This window comes from Plasmodium relictum, assembly GCF_900005765.1.
Source record: "Plasmodium relictum strain SGS1 genome assembly, chromosome: 2".
Classification (NCBI taxonomy): domain Eukaryota; phylum Apicomplexa; class Aconoidasida; order Haemosporida; family Plasmodiidae; genus Plasmodium; species Plasmodium relictum.
This window is the reverse complement of record NC_041680.1, coordinates 570644-592358: the sequence shown is the minus strand read 5'-3', so window position 1 is coordinate 592358 and position 21715 is coordinate 570644. Positions and strand designations below refer to the sequence as shown.

Here is a 21715-nt window from a genome sequence, read left to right as displayed (position 1 = left end):
CTTTATCTATTAAATTAATTTATTAAGTATATCTATATTATATATATATATATACATACATATATTTTAAAGCAATATTTTATTATAATACAATCACAAAAGAAAAAAAAGGAAACTAAAAAAAAAAAAAAAAGAAACTAAAAAAACTAAAATAAAACAATAAAATATAGTAAAAAAAAAAAAACTTAACTCTTATCCACTAAAATAAATGTAATATTAAAAATAAAATCTAAAAAAACGTACAAAAAACTCTAATTTTTTTTTTTTTTTTTGTGATATTTTTATAAGACATGATATCAGTAAAAACATAAGAATGAAGATAAAAAAATATAACAAAAAATAAAAGGAAAAAGTTATGATATATATTTAAGTTTAATAATTTTATATATCTCAAGCTCAATAAAGAATTATAAGAATTATATGCTCTATAGAAAAGTTTTAAAATATACACAAGGCCTTTTTGTAGAAATATTTATATACTATTTTTCTTAATTTCTCAATATATTTTTTCAATTAATTATGAACAAATAAAATAATAATATAAGAAAAAAAACTTTAAGATATTAAAAAAATGCATATATTAAAACAAATATACAATTGTTAAATAGAAAAAATTGAAAACTTACATTTAATGCCTCACAAAAAAATGATGTAATTATCTTACAGATTAAGTAATGAAAATATTTGTGAAAAAAAAAAAGTTTAATATTTTAAAATAATACTAAAAAATTATATATTTTAAATATATATAATCGTATATTTATATAAAAAAAATTATATATATATATTGAGTTAATGTACATCCAATTTTTTGCAGATTATTAAGTATTTTAACAAGCTCAAAATATACATATACACATTTATAAAACATTTAAAAAAAATTTTTTTTAAATTTTTTATTATATTTACAATATGGATGAATTACAAGTAATATTTATATTTTTATTTTAAGAATATATTAAATGTGCCTGTTTTAATTTAATGAGAAATAAAATATAAATACAAAAGCAGAAAAATATAGTAATCATTTTTTAATAATTTGAACAGTAAATTTTACAAGGATATCTACTTTCATTATTTTTCATGCATATAAGCAAATTAAAATATACATATTTTATAAATATATTTTATATATATATATATATATATATATATATATATATATATATATATATATATATTCTAGAAATCAAGAATTAATGATTTATTTAATTTGAAAAAAAAAAAAGATTATATTGACAAAAAAGATTTGATTATAATACTTAAATCTTTAGGGTATATTCAACAAATATAATTTTATTTAATTACCTTATTTTAAAATAATATATATAGTTTAAATGGAAATATTTATATATACATGTAGCACATGCACATATATATATATATATATTTCGTTGTAATTAAAAGTTTCATTTTAATAGATTTTTACTTTATGGAAATATATATTTGTATATTGATCTTCATAAAAAATATATTTATACATATATATAAATAAAAAAACAAATGATATAAATATTTTTAATATTTTTTTTTTTCTTTTTTTTTAATTGTGTAATTTCATAGATTTAAAATTTACGATGAAATTTTTGAGGAAGATAAAAACTCTTATAATTTCGATGAATTAAATGATTATGTTGTTAAATTCCAAAGCAACTATTATGCAAAGAAAAAAATTGAGAAATGTATTAATTTTTTGAACCCTCACAGTATCCTTTTTTTCCTTTTCTTATTAAGTTCTTTCTTCTCTGTCTATTTTTCATTAATTTCTATTTTTTTTTTTTTTTAATAGATAATATTATAAAAAAAAATTCTTTGAAAACTATTTTATGCGAAAATGGAAATAAATTTAGTGAAATCGAGTTTAAGCAATTTTTAATCGATGTTCCGGTAATTTTTTTTTAATTTTAATATTTGTTTCATAAAAAAAATATTAAAAATTGTTGCTTTAAAAAAAAATTTTAGGTGGATAAAGATGGAAATATAAATCATTCTGACTTAATTGAAATGTAAAAATAAAAAAAATAAAAAAAAAAAATTAATTAAAAATATAAACAATTATATTAAATATATTATAATGTTATGTGATTTATATAAAATTTTTAGTTTCTCGAATTATGTCGATGATTAAAAGAAAATAAAAAAAATAAAAAGATACACTATCTTTAATTCTTTTATACTTGCTTTTTATTATGAGCTTGAAATATTTGCGTTGTGATTGAGTATATCAATTAACAACTTAAAGGTATCTTTTATTTCTTTTTCATCCTTATTTTTTAAATAATCCGATAATTTTTCAACATTCTGATTCTGACTGTTTGAATAAAAATAAAACAATTTCAATAAATTATTAGTGTCTATATCCATTAAATTATATAATAAATTTACTTTATATTTATCAATTTTATTCATATTTGCATTTAAGTAATTATTTATTATCGTATCTAATTCAAGCATACCAACCTAAAAAAAATATATATTTTTTTTTAAAAAAAATTCTTTAAGTAATAAATAGTATCACTAAAATAATATTGTATCAATAATGTATACATGTATGTATTTCACAACACTTCTATAAAATGTTCTTGATATAATCATAAATTTGATAAGTATTTAAATTTGTTCTTTATGCATTTATAATTTTTATTTTTTAAATATAAAATATTTTTTTCAAATTATTATAATATTTTTATAAAACTAACACTTTTAAATCTACATCTCAATTTTTTTTTTAAAATATCTAAATCTTCGGAGATCATATTTTTGGTAGATAATTTCCTTAAAAAAATAGCGAAACGATTCATTTTATCTTATTTTTAATTTTAAAATAAGTTAAAAACTATAAAATTAAAAATGAGAAGTATTAAATTACTCTTTATTTCATAAATGAATTTTTTTTTTTATATATTTTGTGTTATTTTCAAGTATGTAAAAGTATTTCAAGAAAATTAACATATCTCAAAGAAAAAAAAAAAAGTTTATATTATTTATTTAATTAAAAATATATATTTTTTAGTTAATTTTATAAAAAGTGAAAAAAATATATATAAATAATCTAATTATGAATTTTATATTATGTAAATTTTTTAAATTAGAATAATTTGATAATTGAATTATGTTTAATATGTATATTAAAAAAAAAAAAAAAAATTAGTTTTAATGGAGAATAATATTTAAAAATGAAACAATAAAGAAATAATCAAATTTTAATAGAAATGAATAAAATAAATAAAAAGTAAAATGATTAATGAAAATGTAAAAATAATTATAAATAGAAGATTAAAAAATAAAAAAAAGAAAATTTTTTTATATTTAGCCAGTTTCAATAACGTTATATATATATATATATACATCTTTGCTAAGTTTTTAAATAATTTAAAAAAGAAAAATATACTTTTTTTTCTTTATAATGGGTAAAGGTGCTGTTCATCCAAATGGTTCAAATTTTTGCAGATTTTTAAAATATAATATTGTTGATAAAATGAGAAAGCTAGTTGAAACTAATTTATATGATAAACCACGATGGTTAGAATGGTCAGAAAGATCCCCACCTATGGAAATATACAATGTTAGTTTAAAATCAAAGTATAATAATAATAAATATATTGATTTAGTAAAATTTTTATTAAAAAAATATCCTCATTTAAGATTTCAAGATTGCTTTGTTGAAGGTAATAATAACATAAAGGGATATGATTATTTTAGAAGTGATCATATAATTACACAAATGGCTACTCATCAATTATATTATATGAATAGAGGATATGGAAAAAAAGAGGCTTTAGAAAAAGTAGAAAAAATATTTTATAACAGAAGAATGGAGATTGAAAAACAACAAAAAATAAATATGTGTTTAGCAATTGATGAAAAAGTAAAACCATTATATACTAATGGATACTCCTACTTATATGAAAAAATGGCTGAAAATGAAAAGGCTCATTTAAATATTATACTAAAAAAGCTAAAAAATATGACAGAAAAACTAAAAAAAGAAAAAAAAACGAATGATATCAATCAAAATATAGAAAAAATTGAAACCTCTAAAAATTTATAGAAAGATAGCATTAGCTAAAGTTTCAAGATAAATTATAAAGTGAATAAAGATGTAACCATGATGATACACAAATAACATATTATAGTATAAATAAAAAAAAAAAAAAATCCTATTTTCAAGAAAATAAAACATATTATATATAATATATATATATATATATATATATATATATATATATATATATATATATATATATATATATATATATATTTAGGCAGTTAAAAAAAGATTTAATTTGAATCAAGTAAAAAAAAGTTGAATTTTTTATAGATTTATCATTATAAATATATATAGAATTTTATTATTGTGACTATTTAGCTTTTTTTTTTTTTTTTTCATATAATAGAAGTAAAATAAAATGCACTTACATTAGAAAATCAAACAAAAAAAAAAAAAAAAATAAATAAAATAGTAAATTGTAAAAAAAAAAATAGAATAAAAATATATATATATGTGTTTGTATTCTTACTAATAACTATTTTGAATATAATAATAAATTAATAAAAAAAGAAGATGCCATTTTTTTTTTTTTATTTGGGAAGCATATAGAATAATATTATTAATTAGATATATTTTTATACAAATTCGTAAACTAAAAAACATTTAATATTTATTATGAAAATAAAAAAGATAAGAGTATTGTTATTCTATATGCATATTTCAATGATAACAAAAAAAAAAGAAAAAAAAAGTTAGAAATATATAATTATTGTTTAAAGGTTATATAAACATCTTCATTGAGATGTTCGTACAAAACATTATTGTTAATATGCTCTTCGGTATATTCGGGTAAGTTTTCTAAATTAGAATAAATTGATGCTCCAATAAATTGTCGTAAATTAGGAGAAATTTTAGGAAAAAGAAAGTTTACTTTATCTTCAAAGTTTTTCGTAAATTTCATTTTTTCTTTTAATACTTGAAAAAGAACCTCAGCAACTTTTGAAATTATTCCTTTTATATTACTACATCCACCTACTAATAATATATTATAAAAAACAGAAATTTCCATAATATTTAATTTTTCTAATATATTAGAAAATAAAGAATATAAATTTTGATCATAATTTTTATTGAATAATATTTCGCAAGCTTTCCATCTAGTTTCGGGTTCAATTATTATTTCATAATTTTTAAATTGATATAAAATATACTTATCACTACTAAAATTATTTTTATCGTTTTTCAAATAAAAATATTTTATTTTTATATTCTCTATATCATTATCCGACATACTATCAATAATATTTATAATTTCTTCTTGAGTGTATAAGTTCCAATAATAATTCAAAAAATTAACTGATTCGTCACTATTTTTTTCTTTTGTATCTTTACTATTGCTTTTTAGATTATTATAATTGAACGTATTGTTATTACTATCACTTTTATTACTAATATTATTATAAACATTTGTATGTAAATTTTCATTTTTAGAAATATCCCTTTTTATATATTGTTCTTTTAATAATCTTTTAATTTCTCTATTTATATAAAAACCACCATTATTTATATAAGTATAATTGTGATACAAAGGTAATCCATTCACTACTGGTAATAGGCGACAATTTAAATAACCTAAATCAATAACTATACAAGTATTGCAATTACATAAATATAAAGGGGATACTAAATCATTAATATAAGAAATAGAAGAATTTTCTGAATTTTCTATTAAACTTTTACATAGAGAATATTTAATTACTGTTGGAATGAACATATTCAAAACTAATATAACTTTTTTTGCTCTTGTACTTGTTTTAGTCAAATTATGAAATATTCTAAAAAGAAATTCTTCAAAAAATGTATTCCATAAATTAATATCTTGGTTATACTTATATTCATAATGATAAATTAATTTTTCTTTTTTTTTAGGTTCTTTTTTAATTTTTTTTTTTTCATCTTCGTTATCATCATTAATTTCATTTTTCTGTTTTAATTTTTTCTTTTCTTTTTTATCTTTCAACAGCAAAACGTTCTCTTCAGTATTTTCTCCATTCTCTATTTTTTGTGTTTCTGAAAAAATATCTATTAGTTCATAAAGTTCATCTTTATTTTCAACATAATCATGAAATCTTTCATCGTAAATAAAAAAACCAGGTGTATTTATAACTAATAAAGGCTTATGCAAACCGGAAAAGCCAACATAAGTATATTTTCTACCTATATAAAGAGAACATAGGAAAATATAAAGTAACAAATAATAGAGAAAAGGAAAATAAACATATATTAAACATATATATATAATGTAAAAAAGGATTTTTCAATAATAAAATTAAAAACTGTTACTCCAAAAAAAAAAAAAAAAAATATTTTGAAAGTATAAATAAAAAATTTTACTTTTCAAATTATAATAAAAAGACATTTAACTAGTTTATATAAACAAAAAATAAAATAAAAATAAATAAAAATAATAATAATAATCTAAAAATAAATATTTATTTTTTATATTTTTTTTCTTAACCTATTTGTAATATTATATGTTTGTAATCATTTTCGTTATCATTTTTTTTTAATTTCTTTTCCATCTTCCTTTTTTTTAATATATTCTCTTAAATATGCAAAAATCAGAATATATCTATTAACTTTATTAGATTAATTCTCTTTTTTTTTTTTTACTGTTTTATTATAATCCTATAACTTAAACTTTAAAATTAATTTTTAACTTATGGCATTGTTATGAAGTAAAATTTAAATTATCATGTATCAATCTTAACATTGGATATATAAAAAAAAAAAAAAGGAATATTAAATTATATATATATATATATATATATATAATTGATATTTTGAAATTTATTTAGTAGTTGAATATTTTAGTTAATTTATATGTGCTATCCAATATATGTATTTTCATACTTTTACACTATTATTGAAGAATTTTTTTTTTTTTCTTTATTGTTGTAATCTTAAATATTAAGTGAAAATAAAGTGTCTAATTTATTGAAAATAAAAGTAAATAAATAAGTTTTTAATTCTTAAAATATACTAAAATAAATAGAAGAAAAAATAAAAAGAAAAAATTAAGTATTTTACATAAAATACTGTAGAGAATATTATTTTATATATGAAATTTTATGAAATACAAATAAGAATAAATTTTTTTTTTTTTTTTTTTTTTTTGGAAACATAAATTATACAATTATTTTTATTATCTTCTATTCATTTTAATATTTTAACTTTTTTTTTTTTTTTAAACATAAAAAAATTTGATATATTTTTCAATTAATTATATGACTTTTTTTGCTTATTTAATTTTTTTTATTACAAAAAGAAAATATATAATGTTATGCTTCCTTGTATTTTCATTTTTTTTTCTTTATTTCCTTTTTTTTTAATGTATCATTTATATTTAAGACATTATTAATGAAAATTATCTATAAATGTTTTTCTAAAATAATATTTTTAAATTTTAATAATTTTTTTTAGTTTTTTAATTTATATTTACTTATGAAGTCTTAACCTTTTTGTTATTAAAAAAATTGTCATATAAATTAATTTTAAATATAAAAAGCTATCACTTTTAAAAAAAATATATTTATGTATTCATTTAAACACGGTTATGAAAATAGTGTTAATTTCCTTTAACATTTCAAAAGTAAATATTAAAATTTTAAAAATGTGATTAAAAAAAAAAAAAAAAGAAATATTTAAATAAAATTAAATTTCAAAAAAAAAAAAAAATAAATAATAAATAAATAAATAATAATAATAATAATATAATTAAAATGGTTTATGCTATTATTATAAAAAATGACTCAAAATATATAAAGAAAAATAATGAAAATATAATATACAAGAAAAATGAAAATACACATAATTACGATAAAAATGAGAACCCTCTAAGTAATTCTAAGAAAAATAAATACTCAATATTAAACTATTTTAACATAAAAAAGAAAGAGAAGAAAAAGGAAATTTATGAAAATGATAGTATATTGAATAAAATATCTTTTAAAAATGATTTTTATTATGTTGAAGAAAATTATTATTTAAAACAAGAATTTCTAATGAAATATATTAAATATATAAGTAGTGGAATAAAAAATGAGACAAAAATTAAAGAAAATATTTTAAAATTGTTAATTTTATTAAAAACAGAAGACTTATATTTAAAATCATTTTGTAAGAAAATATATTTTTCTGAAATAAAAAGAAAAAATTATACTAATAATTTTGATATTGATGAAAAAATATATATAAATAATATATATAATAAGAAGCTAAGAAATATAAAATTTTTCGCGGATATAATAAATGATAACATTTATGAATATAAATTAAAATATTGTAAAGAAAATAATTTAATATCTTTTGAATATTATGACGGATTTGAAAAATCTTTTAAAATTTCTAATAATACATTTTTTTATTTAGTATCAAGTGATAAAAGTATATTTAATAATTTTAAGAATAATTTAAACAATAAAGAAGTATTAAATAATGATGGGAAATTTATTTATACTTTTGAAAACAGTTTGGATAATAAAGTTAAAATAGAAGTCATTGATACAGAAAGTAAGATTAATAAAATACATTTTTTTGTTGAATATAAACCACTTCGGGTTTTCCATACTAATAATCATTTATTTTTTGTAAATGCTTTAAATATTTCTAAAAAGTTAAAATACTTTTCATATTCAATATATAATAATGATTATAATGAAAAAATTAGAATAGTATATGTATCTGCGATTCATCCATTTTATTCAAATATTATTTATAATGACAGTACCTATGCCTTTTTTAGAAAATGTAAATATTTTTATGAAAAAGAAAAAATGTTTGTTTGGTCAGATCAATTAGTGCATTCTTCAAATGAAAAATCGGAAATTAATCAAAATGCTAATATGAATATTATACACATTAATTCTAATGTTAATATATGTATAGCATATGAATGTAATACTGATACTTATTATTTTTTTTATATATTATATGATATAAAAAAATATAACAATAAATTTTTACAAGAATATTTTAAAAAAGAAAAAATAAATAAATTCCTAGTTTTTCAACATTTCTTAAGCATTGAAAGAAAAAAATTTTTTTATAAAAATGAAACATTTAATAATATTAATTTTAATACAGAAATATATAAACCTCATATTATACTTACTAGTGGAGGAAATAAAAGTATTCATAACAAAATTAAGTTATGCTTATATGATAATATCAATAATTTATTATTCATCATACCTATATTTCATAAATATGTTAAAGATAAAATTAAAATTGTTAAGAATGTTTTAAATTTTACTACAATTAATATGTCAAGAGAGTTTTCTACAATAAAATTCTACCCTTACAACATATGTGCATTTTTAAATAATCAAATTAATAGCACTAATCTAAAACTAAAAAATAAGTTTTTAGATTTAGAGGAAAGTATTATTAATGTTTCTACTGGAAATAAAAGAAAATATTATTTTAATAATTTGTTAAAAAACAAAATTGACATACTCAAATCAAAAAGCAACATAAAAGAATCAGAAAAAAATATCAAAAAACAAAATTATACTATTCTTGATATTAATAAAGTAAATCATTTTATTATTATTTTAAATACAAATGGATTTTTATATTTATTATCAGACGATGTTTATGTAACTAGCATATATTTACTTAATAATAAATCACAAATATATAACATACACAATTCAAATTTATGTAACCTAACAGTAGACACAATTGATTATGACAAAAATAAAATTTCTTTGAAATCTTTTAGAGTTCATATTGATATATTACCAAAAAATCAAACTTTAAAAATTCTTTTAATTTTTTTTTATTATTACATATGTAAGAAAATTGCATTAGAATTTTTTACATTATGTCTCTATGAATGTAAAAAAAGAGAAGAGAATAAAAACATATTTAATTTTTTAAACATAGATATATATTTCTTTGATTATGAGAATATTTATCCAAATGAGAACATAAATACAAAAGACAGTTCTATTAAGAAGTATACTACGTACACAAACATTTCAAATTATAAGAATAGCAAGGAAGAGAAAAATGTTTCAATAAATGATAATATGTATAATTTAAGATGTAATAATAATGATAGCAATAAAAATGAAAATATAGAAATGAATAAAAAAATGAAATACCAATATAGTCAATGTAATGCTTCTAATTATTCTTATATAAATTCAAATAAAGAATATATTAATGATACAGAAAAATATAAAATGCTTAATTTAAATTTTTTTCAGCTAGAAAATTTACAGCATATAGAATTTAGTCGTTTTATATTCTTATTTTTGTTATTATGTGTAAAAGATTTAAAAACATATAAAAAATTAGAGAAATATTTGTATATTAAAAAAAAAAAAAATTACTATAATGAGACAGATGAATATAATGAATCAAAATTTAATTGCTTTTTGTTCAACTACGACAGTGAAATAAATACGGATAGCGAAGAATTATCTTTTTCTTCACTATCTTCATCAAGTTCTTGTCAAAATAAAAGACAAATAAATAAAATAGTGTATACTCAAGAAAATAATGATATTTCTAGTGATAGGAAAAATAATCATATAAATTATTCTAAACATATTAATAATAATACAAATATGCATTGTAGTAAAACAAAGAAAAATTCGAAAGAAAACAGTTTTTCATATGTTAGTGATAATTATTATAACGTAATTAATAATTTTATAAGATATTTACACAATAAATATAAACATATATACAATAATAGATACTTAATACTAGCTTATCTACATTTATATTTTGATGAAATTAACATATGTGTATATATTGATCAAAAAGCAAAAAATAATTTAATACTAACTATTATTATATTATCTTATACTCTAGATTTGTATAATTTTATATTCTACTATATAAATAAGTTAAGTATATTTGAAAAAAACAAACTAGAACATTTTTATTTCCATGTGTGTAAAAAATACTATAGAAATGAACTCATCAAAAAAGGCAGATATATTTCCAAATATAATTACATTTTTAGCAATGAAATTAAAAGTTTAAATGAAGATTATTCACTAAAAGCAAATAATAAATATGTAAAAAAAAGAAATTACAATAAATTTGATGATGATAAATCAAATGGTACTATACAATGTAATAAAAAATCATATATTAAAACATTAAATGATAATGTGATAAGCTATAATAAATCAAATAAAGTTGCATCAAATTACAATTTTACAAAGTATACATTTATAAATAATTACTTGAGGGAAAAATTTATAAAATTAAAAAAAATACCTAACATTTTAGAGATTTTACATAAAATTGTGAACATGAATAAAAACGAAAATTATGAAAATAGTCTTAATCACTATATTAATACGACCTTTTTCTTACAACATATGGAGTATTTTTCAAATAAACTAAAATTAAAATATGAATACTATTTAAAGGAAGTAGAAAAAATTTTTAATATTATAAAAAAAGAAAAAGAAATTAAAAATAGTAAAAATATAAATAATATTAATGATTGTTATAATAATTTTGAGTTATTTAAATCTTCAATTTTATCTAATGATCAAATGAAATATTTATATTATTTTTCTTCGTTATTTTTTCCTTTAAAGATTTTTTTAATTACTTCGTATTTAAGTCTATTTTATAAATCAAAAGTTAAAAAAAAGGTATTATATAAAAATTTTTATAGGAATATAATTAAAAGTGAATTAGATGTAATTTATTCATCTCCTTTTAACTTAGATTTTATGAACAATGATGAAGAAATAGGTATGGTACTCACAAAAAGCAAAAATAAAAATAATAAATCCAATAATTATAATATTATTAATAATGCTAAAATTTTAAATTATAATAAAAATTTAAGAGATAATAAATATATTGAATATGATGAATATTCTATCAGATGCAAAAGTAAAAGTGTTGTAAGTAAAAATATTTTGAAAAGTTATGACAATCAAGAAAGTAGTGATGAACATATAGTGAATAATGAAAATAATAAAAAAGAAAATGAAGATACAATTTTATACAAAAAACTAATATATTTGTTCGTATCCAATATAAAATATTTCGATTATTTAAATGTAGTTGATATAAATATTGTTAATATTTTACTAAGAAATATATTTTATGAGAATATATTTTTGCTTAACAAAAATTTATATATTTTATATTTAAAATTTTTTAATGCGTATCAATTATTTGAAAGCAAATGTAGTAGTAATATTTTATTAAATAAAAGCCATTCTGAAGATTATATGAGTTATAATAATAATAATAATAATAATAATAATAATAATAATAATAATAGTAATAATTATTATTATGATAATAAAAAAGAAAAAGAAAAAAGCGTTATACAAGAAGCAAATAAGATAGATGAGAAAAATATGCACAATAGTATAAATAATTATACGCAAAAAATGAAAATTGAAGATAATTGTAAGAACGATAAAGTAAATAAATGTTTTAATGAGAACAATGAAATAATAGTTAATAAAGATCAAATTAGCATAGAAATGATTAAAATTTTGGATTGTTATAAAATATACAATTTTGATAATATAGATTTTTATATAAATATAGATAGAGAGGATTTGTATTTTAACAAATTCATTGAGTCATCTGATGTAAAATTGAAAAGAAATTTTAATAATGTTGTAGAAATACTGAAGAAAAATAATTATAATATTATTTTTAGTAATAGTAAAAAGAATAGAAAAAAAAAAAAGGAAATAGGAAGTGACATTGATGATATCTATAAGAACAAAAAAGAAATAGTGCAAAAAAGTTACTTAAGTGATTATAAAATATTGAAAGATTGCTGTTTTTTTTTTGATACTTTTAAAATGGATAGGAATATTTCCTCGTGTTACTTTCCATATAATAAAGATCCTGTTGTTGTTTATTTAAATAACTTTCATAATTATTATTTTTCAAAGTATTATAAGAAGAGAAAAATATATTTATTAAAAGATAAAGAAGAAAATAACTCAAAAAATAAAGATTTAATTGATTTAATAGATATGGATAATACCTCTGATAGTTTAGAAAGCGCATATATACATAAGCATAAGTATAATAAAAAAAATGTAAATAAATATTTAAAAAAAATAATTAAATTTATGAATTTAGATAAGTTAGAAGAAAAAAAAATATTAATTGATACTAAAGTAAATGAAAATATTGATAAAGTATTAGATTTAATGCATTTATATTATACCTTAGAAAAGTTTTATAAAATGAAATACACTTGTATGTTCAGTATAAATGAAATTAATTTTTTTAATATATTAAATTCAATTCATTATAAACCAAATATTAATTTTAATATAAAATATGATATATATGTTTATTTATTTGAAATAAAAAATAATCAAAATCATTTAAGTAATGTTTCACTTCCTCCTAATGATAGCTTATCACTTAATATATTATCACGTACACATAATAGAGAAGTAATGGATGATTCAAATAATAATCCAAGTATACATTTTAATGATTTTAATAGACATAATTACCCGACTAATAGTAATGGCAATAATAATAATAATAATTCTTTATTAAATAATGAAGTTCCTAATTATGAAATATATAATCTAAATAGAAATTTGAATAACGATCCATTTGGTGAACCATCTGAAGTTACTATGCTTAACAGGAGAATAAGAGAATTCAACAACTATTGGCATAGTCGTATAAGTGAACCAAGTAATAATAATATAAATTCAAGAAATATACATAATAATAACTCAAGAAATAGGATAAATTATCAAAATGGAACTCCTAATAGATATTCAGGAAATATTTCATCTAATAATAATCCACATGATTCTAATATTTTAACTTTAAATAGAAGAATTAGTAATGGTAATAATCTGAGAATAAATTCTTCTAATAATTTAAGAAACAATCATAGTAACTTTGAATATAGTCCAAATAATAATAATTTTGAAAATAGTTCTATTTACAGTTATCCAAATAATAACAGTAATTCTATTAATATTTTTAGGGAACGTTCATCATATAATTTTAATAGGAATCATCATACACTTTATCATGGGTTAAGTAAAATAAAATATAATTTAAAAAAAAAAAATAAAAGAAATATAAAAAAAATAAAATTAAAATTAAATAGATTATTGAATTCCTTATATGTTAATATAAAAGAAGATAAAATTGAAAAAATATTCGTCTTAAATAAATATTTTAAAAAATTGCAAAAATGTAAAAATACATTAAAAACGTTTAACACAATGACAATGAAAGAAATAGCAAATAAAATAGGTGCTCGTTTAACTACTCAAACTAGTGATTACTTTGATAATTTTTATTTAAATAATAGTATTTCTAATAATAATATATTATCTAGAGAGTCTAATAGAAATAATGAAATATATAATAATGAAAATGATAGAAATGAAAGTTTTGATTCATACAGTTCTCATCAAGAAAGTGAATATAATCATGAATATGATAAAACTTGCAATTTAACTAATTATTTCAGTTCATATAGTATAAGTAATAATAATAATAACAATAATAATAATAATAATAATAATAATAATAATAATAATAATAATAATAATAATAATAATAATAATAATAATAATGATTCTTCTAATGATGAATTTTATTCAAGTAATTTTTTATACACTCCTAATAAGGCATTAAATGATTCCACGAATAATGAAAAAATTAATGATATATCTTTTGATAATATAAATAGAGCATATAGTAGTAATATATCCTTTAATAACAATGAAAGAAGATACAGTCAAATATCACTTCTTTATTATGATAGAAGAAATAGTTATGTATTAAGTAACGAAAGAAGAAATAGCAATATGTTGAATAGTGAAAGAAGGGATAGTAATGTATTATTTTACCCTAACAATATAATGAATTCCAGTATTCATGGAGACAGAAGATATAATATAGAAAATGGAAATCCTGTTTCTCATAATATAATACAAAATCGTTTATCAATACATTCTATTAGAAGTATAAGAAATAATGGGGAATCAATTAATCATTCTAATGATTTTATATCTAGTAATAATACACCTATAGAGGAATATAATATATATGAATTGAATGATTTTAAGAATACTCTAAAGATAAAAAAAAAATTAGATTTTTTTGATTTTACATTTCTTAAAACAAAATCTATTAAATACAATAATTTTGTAAATTCTAAAATAAGAAATGCGTTCAAATTACAATGTTCATTATGCCAAACTATTTTATACAAAAAATATGATGATATGGACAAGAAAAAAAATACCATCATATTAAATATAGTAAACAATGAAAATTATTTATATAAGTTTTTAAATAGAAATTATAAATATTGTGGTACCTACTTTTTAGCCGGTTTAATATTTGGTTTAGGTCTATTACAATTTTACAAAAATGTTAAAATTTCTTTATTTTTACAATATATTTTAAAATTTAAAAACAGATGCTTATATATTTGCTGTATATTAGGCGTTTCTTTATCTTTAATATCATCTAAAAATTCGGAATTAACGACCCTTTGCATAAATGCATTATTTAAAGAGTTATACGATGACAAAAAATTAAATTACGAGAATTTTTTATTTCATTGCTTAAATGAAAATCATCATAATGAAGATAATTATAAATTTGCATTCTATAAAAAAAAAAAAATAAATAAAGGGGAAGATATTTCAAATATTCATGATTTTAAAAATAGAAATTATGAGAGTATTATACACAATACTAATAATTCAGATTGCTTTAATATGTTATATGCACAAGATGATGAATTTTCTGATCAAACTAGTTCTACCTTACTTATATCTAGTGATACATCTATTTCAAATAATACATTAGATAGGAATATAGATAATGAAATAAACCATTTTAGTGAATCGAATATATATGGAAATAATGAAAGAAACGTTACTAATGGAAATAATAGCGTAGTAGAAGAAAATAACAATAGTAATAATAATTTTTGTAACAATAATAGAATAATAATTTCATCAAATAACTTTGAAGAAAATGATAATAATATAAATATTAATGATGATCATGTGAATAATTTGAATAAAAATAGTTATGTAAAATATAAAAATGAATCAAATACTTCTCAATGTGTGTATACTTCAAAGGGAAATAATGACATTAGCAAGATGAATAATTTTGATGATATAGATGAGATAAGTTCTCTTTTAAATATTTCAATAAATAATTCCTTTTCCTCTGACAATATAGAAAAAAAAGAGAAAAAAAGAAACAGAAAAGAAAAGAAAATGAAGAAAAAATTCAAAAAAAGAAAAAAATATCTTGATAATTTGGTTTTGAGTAGCAATATTTTATGCTTAGGATATTTACATTTGAATAGTAATAATAGATGTTTAACTAAATATATTTTTAAGTTATTGCAAAAGAATGATTTAAGCAAATTAAATATGTTATGTATATTTTGGACTATTGGTTGTATTAATTTTAAAAAGGGTATCTTATTTAATAATATAATTAGTTCTTTGTTTTATTTCATAAATGCTAATATACCATTTAAAATTCATAAGAATAATTTTATAAAAAGTTTTTCCTTAAAACATATGAACAATGAAGTGCCCTATGACCTAATGCACATAATGATATCATCTGCTATATCAATTTCTTTATGTTTTTTTAAAACTAATAATATTCATGCTTTTAATATGATTTTTATGCCTATGGAAATAGATCACATATATTATTTTAATAATTATGATATAATGGTTAAGTCTTTTGCAAGAAATATGATTATTTTTGATTTCATTGAATTATCTCATGAATATATTTTATCCAACATTCCTGTTTTCTTAAGAATATTGCCTAATGATTTAGTAAAAAATAGCAATAAATTACCTTATATGTATTTGATTGATGAAAATGGAATGTTCAAAAATAAAAACATTGAAAAAAAATTTATTTTAAAAAATGGTCATATAAATTTAGATAATGATTTTATTTGTAGTGAAATAAAGAAAATTTATGAAGACGATTATTATTTTGTTTTAACAGAAAAAAATTATTTTAATTGTTATAATAATAAAATGAAACAAGAAACACATTTAAGTTATTTATTTCATGGGTCTAATAGTAGTTCTTATAATAATAATAATAATAATAGAAATAATGTTAAGAAATTATCAAAAGATTATACTTTTGTTTATAACTGTGAATTATTACGTTATTATATTATTATTGGAGTATTACAAGTTTTGAGCCTAAAATTTCTATCAACACATCACGATCAATTTAAAAAATTATGTTTTGATTATATCTCTTATTTTGAAAATTTAAATAAAAATATTTATGCAAAACAGAAACTGGAAAAACTATATACAAAAATAAATTATTTAGTTCAAAAAATTAAGAATAATGTTAATGAAGAAAAACTAGTTAGTAAAATTCCATCTGAGGTAAATAATTTTTGCTCCCAATTAAGTGAAAATTCATCTTATAAATACAATAGTGGAATGATTGACAAAATATATTTTAATACAATGAACAATGAAATGAGTAGTTTGAGTAACACGATTAATGATAAAAAAAAGAAAATGAAAAACGAAAAAACATACCAATTAAGTGATGACTTGAATGATGAAATTAATAATAATTTTTATAGTTTTATTACTGGAGTAGACTATAATGATTCAAGTAATTCAAGCATAAGCAAAAACAAAAGTACAGAGAATGGAAATACAAAAATTGATAAAGATATAATAGAAAAAGATGAAAGAAATTGTAATAACAAGAAATATTTGCATATATATAAATTGATCTTAAGATATGTTAAAAAAATTAAAAAAATTAAAAAATATCTAGATAATGAATATACTACTGAAAATGAAAATTATGCAAGAAGTTTATTAGTGAAAAAATCAGAACACTATAATGATTTCTTGTATAAAGTTAAAGAAGAAGATATGAACTATATAATTAACTTAATTTATCAATGTTTATCTTTAGTGTTTGTTGGGAGTTGTGATAAAATTCTTAATAAAAAAATAAAAAGTAAAATAAATAATATAATCAATATTAGAGATAAAAACATGAATAATTTATATTATTATTACTTAGGTTACATTAATTTAGGATGTGGTAAGTATGTTTTAAAAAAGCAAACTGACTTATCAATATGTACACTAACGTTAATTATCTTTAGTTTTTTTCATATATATGATTTATCATCTCATTTTATTATTCATTTGATAGAATATTTATATGTTTTATTAATTGATAAACGATATTTACAAATTTATGATGTATCTACTAATAAATTTGTCAATTTGCCTATTCAAATAATTTATAAAGAAAAAAAGAGCAATTATATATTAAAAAGAAATATTATAAAAGGTAAAAATACGATGACAGTAAATAATGTAAACAATTACAATATATGTTTAGTTAAAAGTAACTATTTACATTATAATAAAAAAGTTATAGTGTCTCCATGCTCTGTTCCACTTTTAAATATAGTAAATCTTTCCATTATCAACAATGATTATTATAATTTAAGTATTTCTAATTTTGATAAAAATAATACTAGTGATAATAATAATATAATAAAAAAAATAATAAAAAGAGGTATCTTATTTGTTAAAAAAAAAGAATATAATGTATCATTAAGTTATAAAAATTTGTTATTCACTGATTTTTTTAGTTATGATTATTTCTTACTTAACAAGAATCATTCTAATAGAAAAGATGGAATTTTTAAAAGTAATCAATACCAAGACACATTTTTAAATAAAAAATATAGCAATTCACCAGTAACAACAACGGATACAGAAATACATAATTACTTATTAAATGAAGGTAACAATCCATATGATTATTTGTTAAATAATAATAGGAAATTATTTTATATTAATACATTTGAAGTTAATGAAAGAAATGTTTTAAATAGTAAATTGATTAAGAATGACAAAAATCCAAGTAATATATCAAAATATTTATTAGAAATATTGAAATACTATGAAAAAATTCCTATTTTCTATTCAGAGAATGCTCTCCTATTATTTCAAATTAAAAATAGTTATATAAATAAAAACATAAATGAAATTTTAATGCTAAAATATTATATTAAAATAGAAACAGATAAACCCGTAAATGATAATGAAGAATTATTAAATCAAAAATTTTCCAAATTGTTTTATTATTTCAATGAGGAATTTAATAAAACCTTTAGAATAATTGAAAAGTTTAGTGAAAAAAATAAAGAAGAAAAGAAATATTTTATGCAATATATTTATCATTTGATCGTAAATTATTTTAAGAAAAACTGTATTGTAGAACATTCTTTGCATGATATAATAACAAAACACAAGAAAATTGCTAATGATGTGGATTCTTTTTTGAATAAAGAAGAGTATATTATAAAAAACGATAATAATACAAATGACATAAATTGCAATAGCAATATATTTTCACCTATTATAACATTTAATAATCTTTATAACTATAAATATTTTAAAAATAACACATATCCACATTACTATAAAAATGGTGAAAAGAATGAAACAAGTTTTTTAAATGACATTAATAAATTGTTAGTAGAATATTCCATAAATAATATAAAAGCATTTACGAATATTCAACTGATCAATGAAGTTTATAATAATTATTATTTTTTTCAGTTGATACAAAATTTGCATATCAATAAAAGTGTAAATTATTTATGTCATTTATCGGATGTTTATTATTCTTTTTATTTTTTTTATGATTTTTTTTATAAGTATTGGCAAAACAATTATTTAAATTCTTCGACAAGAAATAAAAATAAAATAAGAAAAAAAGGTACTATTTATGACTTGGAATTTTTTGATTATTTTATAAATTACAAAAATAAAAAAAAAATTATTTATATAGATATAGAAGAATTTTCCTTATGCAAATACACCTCTTCTGAAAATTCGAAAAGTTATTTTTTTGACCTAGGCCATATTAATAAAAATTTAAGTGAGAGAAAAGTATTAAAAAATAAAGAAAATGATGATATTAATAATCCACAATGTAATCAGAATGAATTGATAAATTATTTTAAAATTTTATTACAAAAGAAGAAAAATAAAGAAAATACTATTTTTCATAAGTTACCTGACCTGTTCAGCTGCAATTTTGAATATCTTAAAATAATAGAAAGAATATATAAAAATTCAAAAGATGATAGTTTGATGAAATATTTAACATTTTTTAAAAATGATGAGTATTTTATATATTTTTTTGAAAATAACATTAAATTAATAAAAACTATATTTTTACAGTATTATCATAAAGGATATATTGATAAATGCATCATTTTTAATAAACAAAAAATTAATGTTCACAATTGTAATAATTTAATATATTTATTTACGGAATATTGTAATTTTCCAAACTATTATTATTTTTGGAACACAGTTGTAAATGATGAAGAAAATTTTCTTTTTGTACCTCAGTTTAGACATTTTTATGATTATAGGTACAATAAGTATATACGTTCTATTGTTTTAAAGGCAAACAAAGCTTTATGTGGATTTAATTCTTTAGAAGATGAAGAGAGAAAGAAACATATAAATAAGCATAAAAAAAGAATGAGAAAAATCAAAAAAAGGAGTATATACTATAATAAAAAAAAATATAATTTTATGTTTCTTCATAATAGATTAACAACTCAAAAAAAGTTTTTCATAATAAATAAAGACGTTCAGAAAAAGGAAATAAATAAATGTAAATATTTATATAATACATTTACAAATAGCAATAGCCATAATTACTTCACTTATAATCAATGTAGAAAATTCAAAAAAACAAACAGAAAATTAATTGATAAGCATAATGATTTTTATTTTACTTATAAGAAAAAAGATAATTATCATTTATTTTTAATTTTAGAAAGAATAACAGAAGTTATTCGTAGAAACATAAAAATTAAGCAATGCCCATTTAGAATGTCATTTGTAGAATCATTAATTATGGATACATCTTTTAATATATACAATATTTTTAAACTTTGGGAGATGAAAAGTGAAAAAGTATCAGATATATTAATTAAGACCTACAATATTTCATTAAATTCAAGATATATTAATTCATTTTTCACAGATATCTTATTTTGTTTTTTTATTGGAAACTTATAGTAATACAATTATTTTTAATGTATCTATTTTTATTTTTTTTTATAATATTGATGTATTTACTATTACCCTTTTTATATTCCTATACATTTGTCATTTTAATTAATACCCATTTTTACAACTCAAAAAAAAAAAAAGAAAAATTTTAATTTATTCTATTTTTTATGAAAATTCTTATCTTTTTTTGACTTGTATATATATTTATTTTTTTTTCCTGAAAAGCATACTACTTTTTTCTTTATTTTTTTTTAGCTTTGTTTTTTCATAATATATTTGTTTAAATACAAAGAAAAGCTAAATTTTTTCTTTCTTTTTTCTTTTTCTTTTTGGCATAATATGTATTTTTATAAATATTTATATACTTTTACTTTTTTGTCATTTTTTTTTCTTTTTTTTTAATAAATTTGATATTTAAATATACATAAATTTTTTTTTCTTTTAAATCGTTCTAACTCATTTTTAAATAAAAATATTTAATTTATAAGAGAATTATTGTTTTATATGCACATAACATAAATATAAAAAAATTTATTTTATTAACATTGTTACAAAAAAAAAAAAA

General features: G+C 17.4%; 5 protein-coding genes across 5 annotated transcripts; 3 read left to right on the top strand and 2 right to left on the bottom strand.

Moving 5' to 3' along the window:
• Positions 1 to 912: 912 nt before the first annotated feature.
• Positions 913 to 2010, top strand: PRELSG_0216900 (conserved Plasmodium protein, unknown function; the record flags this gene model as incomplete). Its single annotated transcript, XM_028679962.1, has 5 exons — positions 913 to 927; positions 1187 to 1275; positions 1564 to 1706; positions 1790 to 1887; positions 1963 to 2010. The coding sequence occupies 5 exons, from the start codon at positions 913 to 915 to the stop codon at positions 2008 to 2010; spliced, it is 393 nt and encodes a 130-aa protein (XP_028535629.1).
• A 177-nt stretch (positions 2011 to 2187) lies between these two features.
• Positions 2188 to 2801, bottom strand: PRELSG_0216800 (conserved Plasmodium protein, unknown function; the record flags this gene model as incomplete). Its single annotated transcript, XM_028679961.1, has 2 exons — positions 2188 to 2460; positions 2700 to 2801. 2 exons carry the CDS (start codon positions 2799 to 2801, stop codon positions 2188 to 2190), a joined length of 375 nt encoding a protein of 124 aa, XP_028535628.1.
• Positions 2802 to 3406: 605 nt separating this feature from the next.
• On the top strand, positions 3407 to 4051 carry PRELSG_0216700 (conserved Plasmodium protein, unknown function; the record flags this gene model as incomplete). Its single annotated transcript, XM_028679960.1, has 1 exon — positions 3407 to 4051. One exon carries the CDS (start codon positions 3407 to 3409, stop codon positions 4049 to 4051), a length of 645 nt encoding a protein of 214 aa, XP_028535627.1.
• Positions 4052 to 4757: 706 nt separating this feature from the next.
• Positions 4758 to 6573, bottom strand: ALP3 (actin-like protein, putative; the record flags this gene model as incomplete). The annotated part of the gene is made up of 2 exons (XM_028679958.1): positions 4758 to 6208; positions 6510 to 6573. The coding sequence occupies 2 exons, from the start codon at positions 6571 to 6573 to the stop codon at positions 4758 to 4760; spliced, it is 1515 nt and encodes a 504-aa protein (XP_028535626.1).
• Positions 6574 to 7773: 1200 nt separating this feature from the next.
• Positions 7774 to 21156, top strand: PRELSG_0216500 (conserved Plasmodium protein, unknown function; the record flags this gene model as incomplete). Its single annotated transcript, XM_028679957.1, has 1 exon — positions 7774 to 21156. One exon carries the CDS (start codon positions 7774 to 7776, stop codon positions 21154 to 21156), a length of 13383 nt encoding a protein of 4460 aa, XP_028535625.1.
• Between the last annotated feature and the right edge of the window lie 559 nt (positions 21157 to 21715).